Consider the following 17629-nt stretch of genomic DNA (forward strand, 5'->3'; position numbering starts at 1 on the left):
ATAATCCTCCAAGATTACTGGTTCAAAAGAGGAAGGAAAAAATTATACAGAAAGGTTTAAGTGTATTCCAAAGTGATTACGAGTTCCATTGAATATTAAATGAAAGCCTGGATTCTGGCCTTTGGTGTGCAACTTAACATGCCCAGTTTTAGATGTTTGTTTCAGGCTGGGCCAGACTAGTTGATGGTACAGGTAAAGCTACGCAGGATAGTCTGTAACAACACATCTGGGATGTTAAGAACTACCAGTTTTATAGCAAAAAATAGAATAGTGGACTGTGTTGTATCTTGTGATGTTAGAAAGGAAACTATTTGACCATTTACTAGATTTGCTTCTCTTCTACTTGGAATTGAATTAATGTTGTTTCTGTTTTGGTTTTATTTATTAATGGGCTCCATCAATAACCATAAATTTAATTAGAGACAAGCAAAGCATATATAATAGATGAGATGAAAACAGACATGTAATGGAGAGTATATTACATCAATGAGTAGGGCTATCGAACATTGCAGTGTTTCTGCTATCTGAGCTCTTGAAGAAGCCTGTCACCTCGAAAAAAGATCCAGAATAATTTAATAGAATGATTCAGAAGGAGAGATAACCTTTAAGATATTATGTACACCTTGAATCAATCTTTAAAAGACCACCAAAATGAACCTAGTGGGATCAAACTTCATCAGGTGGGTAATGATACATAATTTCTACTTTTGGTGAAGCTCTTTTGAATTGAAGAAACTTTTTCCAGAAAGTCAATTCTTTGTCAGAGTTCATTCTGAAAAAATAGATTTTCATCCTCTCAAGCACTTGAGAAGTTGCAAGTAAAAGCTTAATGAGAAGCAACTGGACTTTACACCCGCAGAATCGGAAAAATTTTACAACCCGAAGAGTGTTGAATGCCGTATTTTTCCATTGATCGTTTATCTCGTGCAGATCATGAATATCTGAACGAATAGTACCCAGGAACTGGAGAACGGAATAAGTCATTTAATGAGTAGAAAGAAAAATAAGAAGGAAAAAAAAAAAAGGGTGCTGCAAGATACCTGAATTTCGAGTTTTCTTAAACTAGGAGAGCCATTAAGTAAACATAGAACAAGTAAAATCTCATGCGGATGGTTCCCATCTATACTGAAAGATATGGCCTTCAAATGATAAAGAGTAGAGGGAAGTCTCTTTGGCAAATTACCATTAAGAGCTAAGGACTGCAAGGACACATGGAGCAAAACATTAAAGAAATTTCTGCATTACTTGAATAGATATGGAAATCAAAGCCATTCTATTTACCTTAAGAAAGTAGTTTTGAAAGTAAAGCACTTGAACACCAAGTAAAGAGGGGAAAATGTTGTTGAAACTACATGTCTGCCTGCGAGGCCATGCTGCAAAACTCGCATAAACCAAAAGTTTCAAGTCATTGAGGCATACATCAATGTCTTTTCCGTGGATGTGCAAGTGCTTCAGTTTTGGATTGGAGACTTCAACATGGGTGGCTCCATCAAAATGAATCAATGTTAGATTTTCTAGTTCAGGGCATGAAGAAACCAGACATTTCAATGCTGCATCAGAGAGTGTAACATGTTTGAGAAACAGTGTTTTAAGACAACTAAAGCCTTTGAATGATGGAGGAGGTACCGGGATTATGCAGCTAATCAGTCTTAGAGAACTCAGGTGCTTAAAGGAGAATAAATTTGGAAGACAATTATGAAAACGGTCACGATGTGAGGTTTCAGCAATCTGAAGTTCAAAATCTATTAAGGATGATAATGAGAGGGAACAAACCCAGTTGTCTATCTCTGAACAGGTTTGCAAATGCGAACTAGAAAATTTAAAAGACAGAATTGGGTGTGTATGAGTTAGGAGAACAAGATTGACAATTTGAACGAGTTTATCATGAGCAGGTAAACCATCTAAACCAGGTATACATTCATCATTGAATAGGAAATGTGGAACTGAAGTCCATTTGTATCTCCACTTAGTTGATAGAACACTTGTTCTTGCCACATCTCTAATTGGTAAACCCTTCAAGATGTTTTCTATTAAACTATCTGAAAGATTGCTCAATCTATCTTGAGTTGAACCGAGAGACATTCTCACCCTGCCATGATCAATAAGAACTCAGTAATTCAAACCAGAATTCTGATACTATAGCAAACAATAATACATCATATGACCTGTGAAATCTTCTACGCCTAGCAGTAGAAATGCACGCAAGCGGCCGGACAAACGTCGTCATATAAAGTGCCGCTCACCCAGCTCCCTTTGAAAGGCTTCAGTTCGTTTGGAAGGTGACCTAGGTAATAATGAATGAAAAAAATTCGAAATTGGCTTCTGAATATTCTTCCAACGATAGACAACTAATGGTAATAAAGATTCATTCATAGATGGGTTCGAGGCAAACGTTTTACTTTCTCTAGCCTTGGAAGTTGAAACCACGCTTTGTTTCAATACTTCTTCCTTTCCCAAAAAGATGAACCTTTGAGATCTAAAGAAACCCTTTGGATTTTAGTAGTATGTAAACGCATGTAAAACATTCAGATGAAATACATCTTGTGAAACCCTAATTTGGTAGATTTATCCGGCTGACTTAATATGATCATTACAAATGTGAGATTCCTCCTTGGATTTAACAAAAGAAACAATATATTGAAGTCATATTGACATTTTCATCTTCTTTTTTATTAGAGTAGCAGTTGCACATAAACTTTTCAAACTATCGAATCAGTAATTTAAAATCGAATTCATCTAGAGTTTTACATCAAACAAACCCTAGACGGGGAAAGGATAAATATTGTTTAAAATTTCAAAATTCAAAAGAGTTATATATCAACTGTAACTTGTTGGTATAAGGATTCAGCAATTCAGTATGTAAAGCAAATCCTAAATCTAAAAAGAAAAAATTGTATTTTCTAACACTCCTCCCCTCAGTTTTTTATTTAGACCGTTGGATGCAAGTATATACGTATGGCACGATCTCGACCATTGGCTGCATGCCATAGCCACTACAACAAATAAAAATCAACAAAATCTAAGAAAAAGAAAGAAGGGGAAAAGATGGAGGACGAAATAACTTCAGTTTTTGCTTGTGTTGAAGCTCTTTTAAAGCCAAGCAACACTCTGAGAAAATTTTTTGGTTGCCATCCAGCACCTTGTGAAGATGCGTATTGTGTCTCTAAGTAGAGGAGAATTGGCAAATATTCAATTAGCATCAATTCAATTTTTATGCATCAGCAAAAAAGAAATTGTATATAGCAGCTCTCTTACAAATTGGAAGCATCACCCATTACAAAAAGGGTTGTATTCAGCCAGCTCTCTTCCAACTTCCAAGAAAGTGCTTTAGGGCCTATTTGGTTACATGAATCTAGAGATTTCAAATCTTTAGATTCACAAATGGAAGATTTATACCTATTTGGTTGTGTGAATCTCTGGATTCATGAAATCTAGAGATTCACCTTTTTACACTAAAAATGTGAATATGAAGATTTCATCTCTACTATAAAAGTGTTAAAACATTTGAACTATGACTTCATAAATGTTTTTTTAGGATGAATCTATAGATTTCTATGGACTCATGAATGAAAAAATTAACCTTTGGTTACTTGAATTTGGAAGAATCACCAAAGACACTAGGATTCAATTCGTCAGCTCCAGGTCCAACTTCCAATTAAGTGAAATCTCCATCAATTCCTCTCTTCAACTTCTATTATGATGAAGCTCACAAAGATCATAAGTGTTCATTGGAAAAACAAAAGGTTATCCAGAATCAGCAGTGTCTCATTAAAACCCAGATTAACCCGTCCTAGTAATAAATTTGATGGGTTCTGGAGATTGAATAGCCTTTGAAGGGAAACACAACCCAATGTGGCTTCCTGGGCTCCTAGAATCCAGCTCCAAACACACCATTACTATTATAAGTTATATAACCACCTTCAGGGATTGTTCTTAAGGGCCTGTTTGGTTACATGAGTCTGGAGATTTCAAATATCTAGAGATTTCAAATCTATAGACTTCAAATCTATGGAGTTATAATTTATAAAATTAAGTGTTTGGTTGTGGAATGAAATCTGTGAATTCATCCTAAAAATTTATTTGATCGACATGATTTTTGTGAATGTACAATTGTATAGCTTTTTTGAAATCTCTGGATTTCACCCCTTACCCATAAATCTACAGATTCACCTTTTTACACTAAAAACGTGAATCTGTAGATTTCATGAATCTAGAGATTTTTACAACCAAACGGGTATAATTCTCAGATTCATGAATCCAGAGATTTGAAATCTCTAGATTCATGTAACCAAACAGGCCCTAAAGGTTTCCTCTACACTAAATCAATTGAGACTATATCACTACTGTTTTGGATTCAAATGCTTCACTATACAAACTGGTTGAATTGGAAAAGAGAAATTGAAGACAGAAAAACAATAATAATGGGAGAAAAAATGAACCAAGATGAAGAGAATAAAATATTTCGTAAATTCATTAGATTGAATGGCATGTTGCATAGTGTTAGAGAATAGCACATATGCATTATTTCTCATATTGTAATGTTTTCATATTCTATAAATATAACACTATGATCTCATATTGAGATCATGAGTTCATTCATATTCTCTTGCACTCTTAAAAGCTTTCAATCTGACTGGGGTGGGGAATTTAGGAGTTTTACCACTTTTTTACAGTCTTGTGGTATTATTCATCAGTTCATGTCCTCACACATCTGAACAAAATGGCCGTGTTGAACGTAAACACCGTCATATTGTGGAAATGGGTCTTTCTTTACTTGCTCACTCTGGTTTGCCATTAAAATTTTGGTCTGAGGCTTTTTCTACTGCTGTCTTCATCATTAATCGCCTACCTACTACTTCTTTAAAGTCTGACACTCCTTTTCATAAGCTTTTTAATCGCCATCCAGATTATACTTTTCTCAAAGTGTTTGGCTGCAATTGTTTTCCATGTCTACGACCTTTTCATAATCATAAACTCAATTTTAGGTCATCTCCCTCTGTTTTTTATTGGCTACAGTCCTAAACATCATGGGTATAAATGCTTGTCCTTATCCCCCGGTCGGGTTATCATTTCTCGTCATGTCATTTTTGATGAATCTTCTTTTCCATTTGTACCCGTCTTCTTCTTCTCCTCCTCTATCACAATCTCCTTTATATGTTTCTTCTCCTTCTTTACCAGACATTCATTTTTCAAATCAGCTTCTCAACCGTTTTTCCTTCTTCCATGGGAATCATCGTCATGCATCACATATATTACAAGACACCGGAGCATCACCGCACCCACTATTGAAAAATCAACCAGTTCGTTTCAACAATCAACTCTGTTATGCACAATCAACCGTTGTTGTTCCTGGTTCTAGGCTACGCAAGAAGGCTTCTCCTCTTTTGGATTGTATGCATGCACCTTCAGCGAGCCATGACCGAAATTTCTAGTGACTTTTTAGATCCTCGCTGATAATTTTGAGGTTGTCGACACTACAAAGACCTTTGAGGCTGCTATTCATGGAAAATCTGTGATTTGGGTTCTTTACCCGGACGTCATGAAGTTGCTGTTTACTCAAGTGATCCTCTTTTGGTTTCTTCAAATGGTCTCTTACTTCTCTAAATGATGTACTTGTTGGCCGATTCTTCTCAACTGAATCATTGCAGCAAACATTCAACCTCCTTGTGGGTCTACTCCTGTTGTTTTACATGATACGTTTGCAACAAATCCTCCCGATTTTGTTAATGGACTTTCTAATTTTGGTCATGCGCTGTAAATAAACCAAGGACTGTCTATGAACATTTACCAGGGATAGTTTCGTTAATGATGTTTTTAATTCCCAACACTTTGATGACAACTCACATCCTAATGTCATCTCTAAACATCATATGGTGACCCGTTCAAAAGATGGAACCCTACTCTCAAAGTACCTAAAAGCTACTATGCTTCTAGGTATCCGGTTCCACTAGCTCTCCTTACTCATATCTCTTCTAACAACGACCCAACTTCTTATGGTCAAGCGTCAAAATCCCTTGTTTGGGTATCGCAATGGATAATGAGTTTAATGCTCTTTTGACCAATCACACTTGGGTCCTCACCCCTCCACCTTTGGACCGTCGAGTAATTGGATGTAAGTGGCTTTATCGTATCAAACATAAGGCTGATGGAACCATAGACCGCTACAAGGCTCGTTTAGTGGCTAAGGGGTATACACAAGAATACGGGTTGGACTATGACAAAACTTTTAGTCCCGTGGTGAAACCCACTACCATTCGCATTGTTATTGCCTTGGCTGTCTCTTTCAACTGGCCTATTCGCCAACTTGATGTCAACAATGCGTTTCGAATGGTACACCGGACCGAGGAGGTCTATATGCAACAACCTCCTGGATATGTGGATTCTAGAAATCCTTCTTATGTTTGTAAACTCAAGAAATCCCTATATGGTCTCAAAGGGCGCCTCGGGCATGGTTTCAACGTCTTAGTACCTTTCTTCTCCATCATGGTTTTGCTGGTTCTAAAACCGATTCCTCATTGTTCATACGGCACATCCTCAAAGCACCACTGTATGTCCTTGTTTATGTTGATGATATACTCATCATGGGCCCTCACATGCTATTGATGCTTTATTATGCACATTATCTTCCGAGTTTGCTCTCAAAGATTTAGGCCTGCTCGTTATTTTTTGGGAGTTGAGCTTATTCCTCTCAAAACGGCATTCTTCTCTCACAACAAAAATATATTACTACTCTTCTAGATCGAGCAGACTTATTGGATGTAAAGCCTATTTCCACCCGATGTCCTCCTCTCTTCGGTTTCGATGCAACCGATAAACCCATGGTTGATCCCACATTATATCGAGCTTAGTTGGTGGTCTTCAATATGTCACTCTTACCGCCCGGATTTATCATATGCGTAAATAAGCTTTGTCAATTTTTGGCATCTCCACAAGAGGTTCATTGGGTTGCTCTTAAAAGATTGCTGCGTTACTTGAAGGGTACTCTATTATTTGGTCTTCATATCACGCCGTCTTCTTCTACATCTTTAGACGCCTACCGATGCCTGATTGGGCAGGTTGCGTTGTTGATCGAAAATCGCAGAGTGGTTATCTTATTTACGGGTCCCAATCTTATTTCTTGGCAATCCAAGAACCAGTCTCCATTGCTCGTTCTAGCACCGAGAGTGAATATCGTGCTTTAGCCCTAGCTACTACCGAACTTACATGGGTTCAATCTCTTCTAAGGGAATTGGGGATCTCCCAAGCTTCTCCTCCAGTCTTATGGTGTGATAATATTGGTGCCACATATTTGACAACGAATCCACATATTTGACAGCGAAGCATATTGAGGTTGATTTTCACTTTGTTCGTGATAAGGTTGCTAAGCATGATCTTTGTGTTCGCTATGTCTCTACCACTGACCAATTAGCGGATGTTCTTACAAAAGCTCTCTCTTCTGCTCGTTTTTGTCTTCTTCGGTCCAAACTCAAGGTCCTTGAGCGACCCTTGACTTTGCGGGAGGGTGTTAGAGAATAGCACATATGCATTATTTCTCATATTGTAATGTTTTCATATTCTATAAATATAACACTATGATCTCATATTGAGATCATGAGTTCATTCATTTAACACATAGGGGTGCTCTGTTTTAGCTGAGTATGCCTGAAAAGAAAACTTATACAGAAAAATATTTGAAGGTAAAGATCTTAGAGTTCTCATGATTCTTTAACATTCATAAAGCTTAGAAGGAAGCCGTGGGCTGAGGAGAACTTCAAGTGCTGTAGCCTTGATATTGGTCAGCCCTGGGGTTTCAGCCATATCCACAGGTGCACCTGAAGGGGTTGCAAACTCAAACCCATGAAGCAAATATGCTAGAGTCAATTGCAGAACATGAAGAGAAAAAGAAACCCCTGGACACATTCTCCTGCCAGAGGCAAAAGGGATGAATTCGAAGTTCTGACCAAAAAATTCCACATCTACATGGTTGGTGAGAAATCTCTCTGGCTGAAACGCATCAGGTTCTGACCATACACTTGGATCTCTATGAATCTTCCACAGATTTGTTAGTATTCTGGTGCCTACTGGTACATGATAACCATCAATGGTGCACTCTTCCATGGCCTCTCTTGATATCAATGGACCTGCTGGGTATAGGCGTAGTGTTTCCTTGATTATGGCTTGAAGATATTTCAATTTGCTGATATCTGAATCATTTACTTGTCTTTCCCTTCCTACTTGCATGTCCAGCTCTTCCTGTGCTCTCTTCATGGCTTGTTGATTGTTGAGTAACAGAGAAAGCACCCATATAAGTGTAACAGCTATACTGTCACTTCCACCTAAAATCATACTCTGCAAATATATATATTCATGCATAAAATGAGACAAACCAAAAGAAAAAACTCATCAAATTTCTAGATTTCTGGTTTGATTAGAAAAGGAAAATTAAGAATAGTGCTTATTACCAAACAAGTAGCCTTGATGATCGTATCCTCATCAAAATCATCCAGCTTTGAGTGTTCCATTATAGAAATCATAACATCCATGAAGTCTTGTTCACCTCCCTTGGCCTCATCTTTGTAACTTGCAGAAGACAATCTCTTTCGTCCATGCTCCTGAAGCCATCCTTCAAGTATGGAGTCTACATTCTTGGCCATCCTCTTCATTTCTCTTTCGTAACCCTGCAAATCCAACCCCTCAAGAAAGGGAATAGCATCTGAAATCACAGATAAACCCATCAAACGAGACATCGATCTCAGGGCTACTTGACACTTCATCTTTTCCTCCACATCATATGAAGCATCAACACCAGAATATCTCTTCCCAGCCACTGTTCTGACAATAATATTAAGCGTCAAATCCCCAAACCATCTCTTCATATCCATCAAAGCAATTGAGGTTTCCTTGTTTGAGCATAATTGATATAATTTGTTTATGGAGTTTTCAATTTCTGAAGATAGAGCATGTTTCATAATCTCTAAACGACGATTGGAAAGAAGATGCAGCACAACTATCTTACGGATTTCACGCCAATATGATCCATGATTGTTGAATCCAAACAAGGCATAATTATAGCCCATAAGCTTTACAGCAATGGTTTTGGGTCGATTGGAAAGAGCTTTATCCTGCGTGGTGAAACACTCCTTTGCTACCTCTGAACTGCTCACCACCAATACACGATGAACGCCTAATCGAACTGTGAATGTTGGCCCGTAATTGTCTGCCATGGCTCCCAAGGTTATGTGAGGGAGAGAACCACCACCAAGAAGATGAAGGTGACCAATAATTGGCCATGCTCCGGCAGCTTCAGGTGCAACCCTTCTATTACCAGCTTTAGAACTCTTGGTGTTCTGGGGCTTCCAAAGTAAGAGATAATAAAGAGAGAGAAGCAAGGGAAGAATGGAACCCAGAACCAGAAATTGAATTAGAGAACTCATGGCAGCTTCTGCAAGCTGTCTCTTAGCAATTTCTCTTATAATATTTTTCCTTAAAAATCGTGTTTCTTATCCGAGGGAGATAACAATCAAATGTAGAGGCAATGATTTGTCCTATTCCTTATAATTTACAGTGCAGGTGTAGAAAAGATGTGTACAGATAAAGAAGAAGATCTCTATCTTGAAGAAAAGCCAAAAAAAACTAGCCAAACACCCTTATTCCTTTTTTCAGTTTTTCTCAATTCTAGTAAAATTCTCTTTGTCATTTCACATCAAAGATAATGAAAAGTTGCAGAAAGAGTGATCCATTGACCCCATCAAACAATTTCAATGGAATCAAAAGAGACCAAATATAACATATGATGAGCATATATTGATTTAATTTATTAAGTGCAAGCTTAAACTGAAATTTTAAATTTTTTAAATTCTTACATTTTTCATTAAAAAATAAATTTATTTAAATTTAAAACCACCAGTAAATTTATAACCTAAATTATCTAAAAGAAAGGGTGGGGGAAAAGTATCACAAAAATAAAGAAAAAATCTTGTTTTTGCTTCATATGATGCAAGGTAATCTTCAATATAAACCTATCAAACCTATATATAGAGAAAACATTGTGTGGAGTTGTTATTCAAGAAGAATATAGTGAAAAACCTAATGTTGAACATAGCCTTACATAGAAGTGAACCAGAGTAAAATCAGTGTCTCCTTCTTCCTTGTTTTCTATTCGACATTGTATGATTGATCACTCTAATTCTAACACGAGCAATCCAGCACTAGTACTTTGTTCTTTTTTTCACCATGAAACATCATTTCTATTCTTCGACCATGGATGTAGCCTTTAATTAGGAAGAATCACATAAATCTCGTCTTTTTATGAGTGTATTTTTTAATAGAAGCCTACTACTATCTAAAATTTTACTTTGATATATACTTGAAGTCTCGCCAAAACATACCATTTAAATATTTACGCAAATTCTTGATCATAAATGAAAATTTTTTTATTCGATGTAAAATGCAAACGGCTACCATTAATACATTGCAAATTTGCAAGTTGCAACAAAATTTGAGAAATTTTAATTACCAAAAATGAAAAACTAAACTTGGAATTTCTTTCTCTCCCGAAAAACAAAATCAATCTTCCCAAGAAAAAATATAATTAGATAGGATAAGAAAGTTACTATAACTAAAATTTGATCCTATAATCGCACTCTTGTCGCCGGATTTTGAGATCGGAAATGGCAATCACAATCCGGCAATGGGAAACACTAACGACATGTTTGTGAAAGATCCACAACACCTCCACTTGTCCAGGAACAGTTGCTTTTGTCTCCAACTCAATTTCTCCACCAGCAATATCGTTAACAAGTTCATTAATCTTGCACAAGAACTGATCAGCCTGAAGGGTTAGTGTGGAATCGATGGTTTCATACCCATCAGCAGGAATGGTGCCTGGAGGGATCTCAGCCACTGCAACCTGAGTGTTGTAGTAGTAGACGAGGGCTGGCGGCGCCGCCAGTGGTGGCATGCTTGAAACTAGCTTTGTTTGGGTTGTGGACGAGGATTTCGAGGTTCAGAGTGACGTTGAGTTCAACTTTGAGCTGGGAAAGATGAACTCGTGGTGAGACGCCGTTGACGGTGGAGGAGAGGATTATAATTGTTGGGTTTTTGGGTTTGAAAATGGTGAATGCGAGGATGATGATTATGGTGAGTATGACGAGGACGATAACTGCCACCTTCGCAACGTAACTGCTGTAGTCTATGTGGGTCTCTGGTGGCGGTTCTTGATCGTTATCGCCGGATTCTGACGTCATCCTTGTTTCTCTGGTAGTAGATGAGCTTTAGGGTTGGATAGAAGGAGAGCTGAAGTAATAACACTAAGAGGAGGGTTTTTCTAAACCGCTTGCCATGCTGATTCCGATACAGACTGTGTTGAAATCGGCTCAAAATGTAGGAATCGGGGAATCTTGAGTCAGATGGGTATGAATTAGAGTCGATTCCACGGCGATTTCCCTTTTTATACGTATCGGATCAAATCCCCAGGATATATCTACTTAATTAATGTCGTATTTCTCGAAAATAGACTGAAAACAATTTTCTTTGTTCTGTTTTTTTGTGAAAAAAAAAAGAAAAAGCAGTTGATATTATATTGATGGAAATGAAAAACAAAAATTATTTTTTTTTCACCTCATTTTATATTCAATAAACAAACAAGTGTTTAAGAAAAATAAGAGATGGGCTAGGCTGGCTTTGGTTAGATTGGCTTGATTGACCCTAAACGGGCTAGGTGGCTTTGTATCTAGAAGGCGCATTGGGTTTCCACATTAAAAATAGAACAAATTGCACTGGCACCCCACTTTATGTTTAAAAATCACAAAGACCTCAAAATTGAATTTTTATTGAATATATTTGTCGAATATGTCATTAAAAACCTTCAGACACGCTGTTTATGTTTAATAGGAGAACAATAATATAAGAATCCTGATGGAGTCTAACCACCATACCCTGGTTTATCTCCAGGTGTTCTTTCATTTTGAGCTAAGGACTCAGTATCAACAATGGGGAAAAAAACACTTCACAAAATACTATTATCAATATCTTTACATTGTAGAGATAGGTCTTACAAACATTTCATAGGCATCAAAGTTAGTTTTCTAAAAGTGTTACAATAAGTTTCCTCACTTTAAGATTTAGGCTGTGTAGATGCAATCAAACTGAATGTAATGTAAATTCAAGGCATTTGTCATTCAGCTATCAAATAAACAATAAGAGTGCAGAACAAAATGCATATGAGGAGATAGGTTCTGGAAAATACTAACCGATTCATGAAGTTTGGTTTTTTCCTTCGTGTTGTCATAATCACGCCGTCTCGGTTGTAATCATTTGCTGAAATCTTCAACCAGTGCGGGATCTTCGATTCATTCATCCATTGATTAGAACAATGAGAAAATATTTCAACAGACCTTATCATCAAAAGAAGAGAGAGGAAAACATGGATGAAAATCCATGTTGAGAAAGAAAGAAATAAATGAAAACATGGGAAAAAATCCATGTTGAGAGAGACAGAGAGTAAGGTTGTTGATGCGTTTCGCGGAGTTGGACAAAGAAGATGATGTAGAGGTAATTTTAGGTTTTTTTTTTTAATGATTAATCCAATTTGGTTTAATAATATCGGTTCATTCATCCAACCATTTTTTTTTGGTAAGCGGTTTACTTGAAAATAAGTGAAACATTTTTGTGCAGCTGTGCTTTGGTTTCTGACACGTGGCACACATCCGAAGCGGCCGCTAGATGGCCGCTCCTCCTCTGTATGCGCGCAGAGGATTTGAACCCCTAAAGTTGAGCTCTTGTTTCCTAGCTTGATTACTTTATTAGGATTTTGCGTAATAACTCAGCGTGATTTTAAGCCATTGGAATTGTGTGAGGATTTCGGTCGAGATGCTTGATTCTCTATAAAATCAATTTTTATTTTTATTTTTATTTTTTTTTATATAGTAAAAAATAACCTCTTCTATAAAAACTAAGTAAAACAGTTTTTTTTTTTTTTTTTGGAAAGAGAGTAAAACAGTTTACAGCATACATGCATATTGCAGTTTGTATATGCTAAAGTAGCTATAAAGTGACAGTAAAGTTGATATATGCTAAAGTAGCTGTAAAATCAACTTTGCCAACCCCATACATGTGATGGAATCCGTCCCTTCCAAGGCAGGGAAAGCTCTCCACTGCATACTTTGCTGAAGACCGACCATCAATGTGTTGCAGACTCAATGACTCATACTTGAAGGAAGACTTCTTCCCCTGGGTTCTTTCCAGAGAAGGAAAAGCAGGGAAGCTCTGAAACCAATCCATGACTGTGGAGTCTCGCTCTCGGGAACCCCATCAATGGACTGTGGAAGTGGAACCCTCAATCATTCTTGAGACTTGTTTTTCTTCGTAGGATTACTTCTCTTTCTTCTCTCAACGAATTTGTTTCAATAGTTGATTGATTAGCTTGGAACAAAGGAAAATGGCATCGTTTCTTGGGGTATTACGTTTTCTCTGGGAAAAAAGGAAGATGTTGTGGTTTCTTCAGTTTTTGCGCTGCATCAGAGGAAGTTGTCGTGGTTTCCTGAGAGGTGGTGAAGGAGACGATGGTGACAACCGACCTATCTCTTCGGATACTAGTCACCATGATATTGAAACTCCTCCTCCTCCTCCTCCTCCTTCCTCGGCTGCTTCGTGCAGTACTCCTCCGGGAAGAACAAGCTTTTATTCTTCTAGTTCTGGTTCAGCTAACCCAAATTCTGATGGGTCGGTGAATAAGTTTCCATTGGACAAACCATCTTATAGTCAGACTGAGAAACTGACATGGTTGCCGCCACAGCCTTCTCCTCCAGCTGTTAATCGGATAAAATTAGTTGATTCGTCAGTTGATGAAACCATCAAATGCTCACCGGCAAAGAGTAGCGAAGGTAGAAGCAGGTCTTCCGGGCTCGCTCAATCTTCCTCTGCAACCAAGACTACTCCAGCTTCCGTGAAGGCACCACCTTCTCACTCATCTACTCTCTCTCCTATTTCGGTGGCTGTTAAGGATTCTAAATGCGTGACCTCCACTGGGTATCGTCCATCTTTCACTGTATTGGGTTCTTCCTCTGCAACCAAGGCTACTTCAGCTTCCGTGAAGGCATCACCTTCTCACTCATCTACTCTCTCTCCTGTCTCAGTGGCTGTTAAAGATTGCGTGACCTCCACTAGAAATAGTCCATCTTCCACTCTGTTGGTTTCTTCTCCATCATCGTCCAAAGAAACTACATTGAATCTACCAAGGGAAAAGAAATTTAGTTTTGTGCTAAGTCCCATTCTTTCTGATTCATCTGATCTCCCCAAAAGCAACACATACTTACAGGAAGGTGCTTCTCTTATATATGAGTTCCCTGAAGATATCAAAATTTTGATCGAGAGGGATATTGTACCTGATGTTCTGAAGAAACCCCTCTCACCACGCACTTACAAAGACTACTTTGCGACATTACTTTCTGCTGAGGACTTCTATTGTGAGGTACAGAGAAACAAATCACTTCAGAATTTGCACTTCTCCTATTTAATTGTTTCATTTATCATTATTAGATATCTTTGGATTCAATGAGATGAGAAAACGTTAGATCTCTATTCTTCGCATGATGTCATGCCTGATTGAGAGAATTTTTATCAAGGCGCAGGAGATGAAAACCAGCCAACCTCATTTAGGGTGACCCCCTCTACAAAAAGTTAGCATACTTGAAGGAAAACTCACACCTTGATTTTATCAGTTCTTTTAGCTCTTCTTAGTAGTAGATGGCTTACCACATGTTATGAGGTGGTAACACATTAGACCCTGAGATGAAGGACCTTGCACCCATCTTTCTGGTAAATTTGTGTGTAGAATAATTGAGGAAATAAGGTCAGAGTTTAAAGATTTTGTGTGCTACAAAGTGGAAAACATTCTAAAACTGTAGAATAGTATGGTACTCTGTGATTTTGAGCATGTTCTTTGCTCAACTTGGGCTGCAGTTTTAATACTCAATAGATACGGACCTGCAACGATGCAGACTCTCCAAGAAGTTGAAATGTAAATCTGGCTTTTTAACTTCAAATTTTTAGTTTTGCTTTATCATTTTTATGGCTAATATATGCTTTTGGCTGGTTTAGAAATGGAACAATTTCTGTTTAAAGAGTGTAACGCTGAAGTTGGAGAAAGCCTCAATCTATAAAAAACCAAGCAAGAATAAATCTTTGGACGACAGTGATGAATTTGATGAAAAGCTTTTTGTAGTCTTCGAGATCAATTTGATTCCTGAGCGGCGACCATTTCTTCTATCTAGGGACTTTGTTTTCCTAAGCCCAGCTGGGAAGGAAGTGGAACCCTTTAAGGTTAGTTCTGAACTTGCCTTATCATCTATCAAAACAACTATAAGAAGTGTGGATATCAAAGAAATTATGCATGTCTGGAACTGTTAAGATATGTTACTTTTTTGCCTTTCAAATCAATCACACTTTATTACACCTTGAATCCATGGTTTTATTTTCTCAGTGGTTTGGATTTCTGGAGTTGGAGCCATCTTATTTCTAGCTGCCATAACTGTTCTTTTTGTGTGATATCGATTTCAGAAGTTTCAGTTTTTTTTAATCATACGCAACCAGATTTGTTCATTCAGATAGCAATTGATGGACATTCTCCCACAGAAAGCAGGGTGTTTTATTCTGTGATATCAACTAGCTGATCAATTATGCACCTCAGGATATTCAATCTTCTGCTTTCAAATTTTCAAGGAAATTGTTCTGCTTAGACTTTTGTTGAAACTGACATGATTACAATCATCCTCCCATCCATATCCTCTAGGCGTTATGGCTGCTAGCTTTGTAGCTAGGAAGTAGTGGTACTGCTAAACATAGTATTATTTAGTATGTGCAAAAGAAATTCAAGTATTGGAAGAAGTGAAGTTCTTGAGGTAGCAGATTTCAGTTGGTTATCCTCCCCTCCCTCCAGAAAATAGATATAAGCTGGTAAAACTCTGGGCATTGTAGTCCTCTATAGAAATATGAACACTTGTTACACCTGTGTTAGATCTTTCCATTTCTTTTTGTTGACAGGAACCTGAAAACGGTCGTATTATTTTCTCGTCTGCTCCCCTGTAATAGTTTCCGCTAATTTTCATTGCAGGGGATTCTCCATCGAGTGGTCAAGCGAAATCGGGTTTTAGCTGAATTTGATGATGATTTTCATTGTTGGCATTCACCAGAATTTGAATATGATATAAGCTTCTCATTCAACAGAGTATGCTTAAAGCGGTCTCACCAAGCAATTGCTGCTACAACGAACCTTTTGCTACAAAACTTCCTTTTCCCTGCTCAATTTTCTAGAACCCGCATATTCAACCCATCTTTCATCCCTTTACATCAAAAGCTTGATCAGAAACAGATCTCTGCAGTAGAACAGATATTAAAGCTTGGGGGCTTACCTGCTTATCTAGTTGAATCAAACAACCGAGAAAGAACTGGATCTGTTGTACAGGAAGCTATTCTACAGATTTACAAGAACAGTCCAGGTTGTCGGATCCTTGTAACTGCACCTACAAATAAAACATGTGATATGCTGGTGGAAAGCCTGAATGGTAAGATTCCAAAAGTGGATATTTTCAGAGGAAATGCTGCCTTCAGAGAGTATTTGGATGTGCCTGATGACATCATTTCTTTATGCAAGTATGAAGGGGAATGTTTTACTTGTCCACCTCTTGAGGTTCTCCAGAATTATAAGGTTGTCTCCTCAACATTTATGAGCAGCTTCCGTCTTCATAGTAAAGGCTTGTGTGCAGGCCATTTTAGTCATGTTTTTCTGGTGGATGCATCTTCAGCTATGGAACCAGAGGCATTGGTGGTTCTCACCAATCTGGTTGATGAGAATACAAATGTTGTGGTCACTGGTGCTTATGGGAACTCTCCTGCATGGGTGCGTTCTGATATTGGTAGGAAGCATGGATTGGGGAAATCATATTTTCAAAGGCTCATGGAGAGTGAACCATATTGTAGTGGAGATTCATTGTATGTCACACATCTTTAGGCACAAAGATTCAGTACCTTGCACAGGGTATGAGGATGGTTCACATCAAATCCCTCAGTCCCCCAACTCCCCCTTCTTCATCTAACACTTGCAAGGTCTTCATATTCTTATTTGGAACGTTGGATTGCAGGTCCAGAAGTGAACCAATCGAATGGTGGTGGCAGAGTTTTTGGGTGGTGCAGTATGGCTCGTGGTTTGTGCAGAAGTCTGGTCGAGCCCCTTTTGGAAATCTTCTGATGCATTGTAACAGTTCTTTGCATGAAGTTACAAAATCAGGATATCTTTATGCACTGCAAGTCTGATGTTATTATAACTATGTATGATGTTCTGTAACAATTTCTACTGGAACCTAAGACTGTTTAGCCTGATTCAAAGGAAGTGATGGATAAAGAGGGAATTCTTTATTTGGAAGATGAAAATTATCCAAAACCATTAAAGCAAGCAGAACAAAGCAAGGGGAAGAAAGTGGAGGAAGATGTAGAAGGGATTCAGGTTTGGGCACTTCTCGGGCTGCAGCACCATTGCAGGGTGGAGACAGTCTGGTTCAGGAATAAATTGGGGGTGGTTTTAGTCCACCTCTAAAAAGCAAAAAGTAAAGAAATTTGAAATTTTTTTCTGTTCAAGCACATTTCTTCTGTCCAT

At 37.9% G+C, this 17629-nt stretch overlaps 4 protein-coding genes across 4 annotated transcripts; 1 reads left to right on the forward strand and 3 right to left on the reverse strand.

The window, feature by feature from the left end:
- Positions 1–666: 666 nt before the first annotated feature.
- Positions 667–2082, reverse strand: LOC149000546 (F-box/FBD/LRR-repeat protein At1g13570-like). The gene is made up of 3 exons (XM_089139183.1): positions 1282–2082; positions 1041–1199; positions 667–963 (listed from the first exon to the last, which is right to left on the reverse strand). The coding sequence occupies exons 1-3, from the start codon at positions 2080–2082 to the stop codon at positions 667–669; spliced, it is 1257 nt and encodes a 418-aa protein (XP_088995309.1).
- A 5622-nt stretch (positions 2083–7704) lies between these two features.
- Positions 7705–9413, reverse strand: LOC149000547 (demethylepipodophyllotoxin synthase-like). Its single transcript, XM_089140877.1, has 2 exons — positions 8442–9413; positions 7705–8328 (listed from the first exon to the last, which is right to left on the reverse strand). Exons 1-2 carry the CDS (start codon positions 9411–9413, stop codon positions 7705–7707), a joined length of 1596 nt encoding a protein of 531 aa, XP_088997003.1.
- Positions 9414–10597: 1184 nt separating this feature from the next.
- Positions 10598–10939, reverse strand: LOC149000548 (uncharacterized). Its single transcript, XM_089139184.1, has one exon. It carries the CDS (start codon positions 10937–10939, stop codon positions 10598–10600), a length of 342 nt encoding a protein of 113 aa, XP_088995310.1.
- A 2187-nt stretch (positions 10940–13126) lies between these two features.
- Positions 13127–17594, forward strand: LOC149000549 (putative RNA helicase SDE3). Its single transcript, XM_089140876.1, has 4 exons — positions 13127–14449; positions 15079–15300; positions 16091–17014; positions 17118–17594. The coding sequence occupies exons 1-3, from the start codon at positions 13418–13420 to the stop codon at positions 16985–16987; spliced, it is 2151 nt and encodes a 716-aa protein (XP_088997002.1). The 5' UTR covers positions 13127–13417; the 3' UTR covers positions 16988–17014; positions 17118–17594.
- The last annotated feature ends 35 nt before the right edge of the window (positions 17595–17629 follow it).

The sequence above is a fragment of the Hakea prostrata genome, chromosome 11 (assembly GCF_041222555.1).
Source record: "Hakea prostrata isolate BN-2017 chromosome 11, UWA_Hpros_2, whole genome shotgun sequence".
Lineage (NCBI taxonomy): Eukaryota > Viridiplantae > Streptophyta > Magnoliopsida > Proteales > Proteaceae > Hakea > Hakea prostrata.

Bases quoted from the DNA above. Each gene is read 5' to 3' on its own strand.
- LOC149000546 (XM_089139183.1), bottom strand. From the start codon at position 2,082: ATGTCTCTCGGTTCAACTCAAGATAGATTGAGCAATCTTTCAGATAGT. The intron at 1,200-1,281 runs GTAAATAGAATG...GTGTCCTTGCAG, and splicing joins TTCAAAACTACTTTCTTAAG to TCCTTAGCTCTTAATGGTAA. The intron at 964-1,040 runs GTATCTTGCAGC...TCCGTTCTCCAG, and splicing joins TAAGAAAACTCGAAATTCAG to TTCCTGGGTACTATTCGTTC.
- LOC149000547 (XM_089140877.1), bottom strand. From the start codon at position 9,413: ATGAGTTCTCTAATTCAATTTCTGGTTCTGGGTTCCATTCTTCCCTTG. The intron at 8,329-8,441 runs GTAATAAGCACT...ATATATTTGCAG, and splicing joins TCATCAAGGCTACTTGTTTG to AGTATGATTTTAGGTGGAAG.
- LOC149000548 (XM_089139184.1), bottom strand. From the start codon at position 10,939: ATGCCACCACTGGCGGCGCCGCCAGCCCTCGTCTACTACTACAACACT.
- LOC149000549 (XM_089140876.1), top strand. From the start codon at position 13,418: ATGGCATCGTTTCTTGGGGTATTACGTTTTCTCTGGGAAAAAAGGAAG. The intron at 14,450-15,078 runs GTACAGAGAAAC...TGGCTGGTTTAG, and splicing joins CTGAGGACTTCTATTGTGAG to AAATGGAACAATTTCTGTTT. The intron at 15,301-16,090 runs GTTAGTTCTGAA...TTTTCATTGCAG, and splicing joins AGGAAGTGGAACCCTTTAAG to GGGATTCTCCATCGAGTGGT.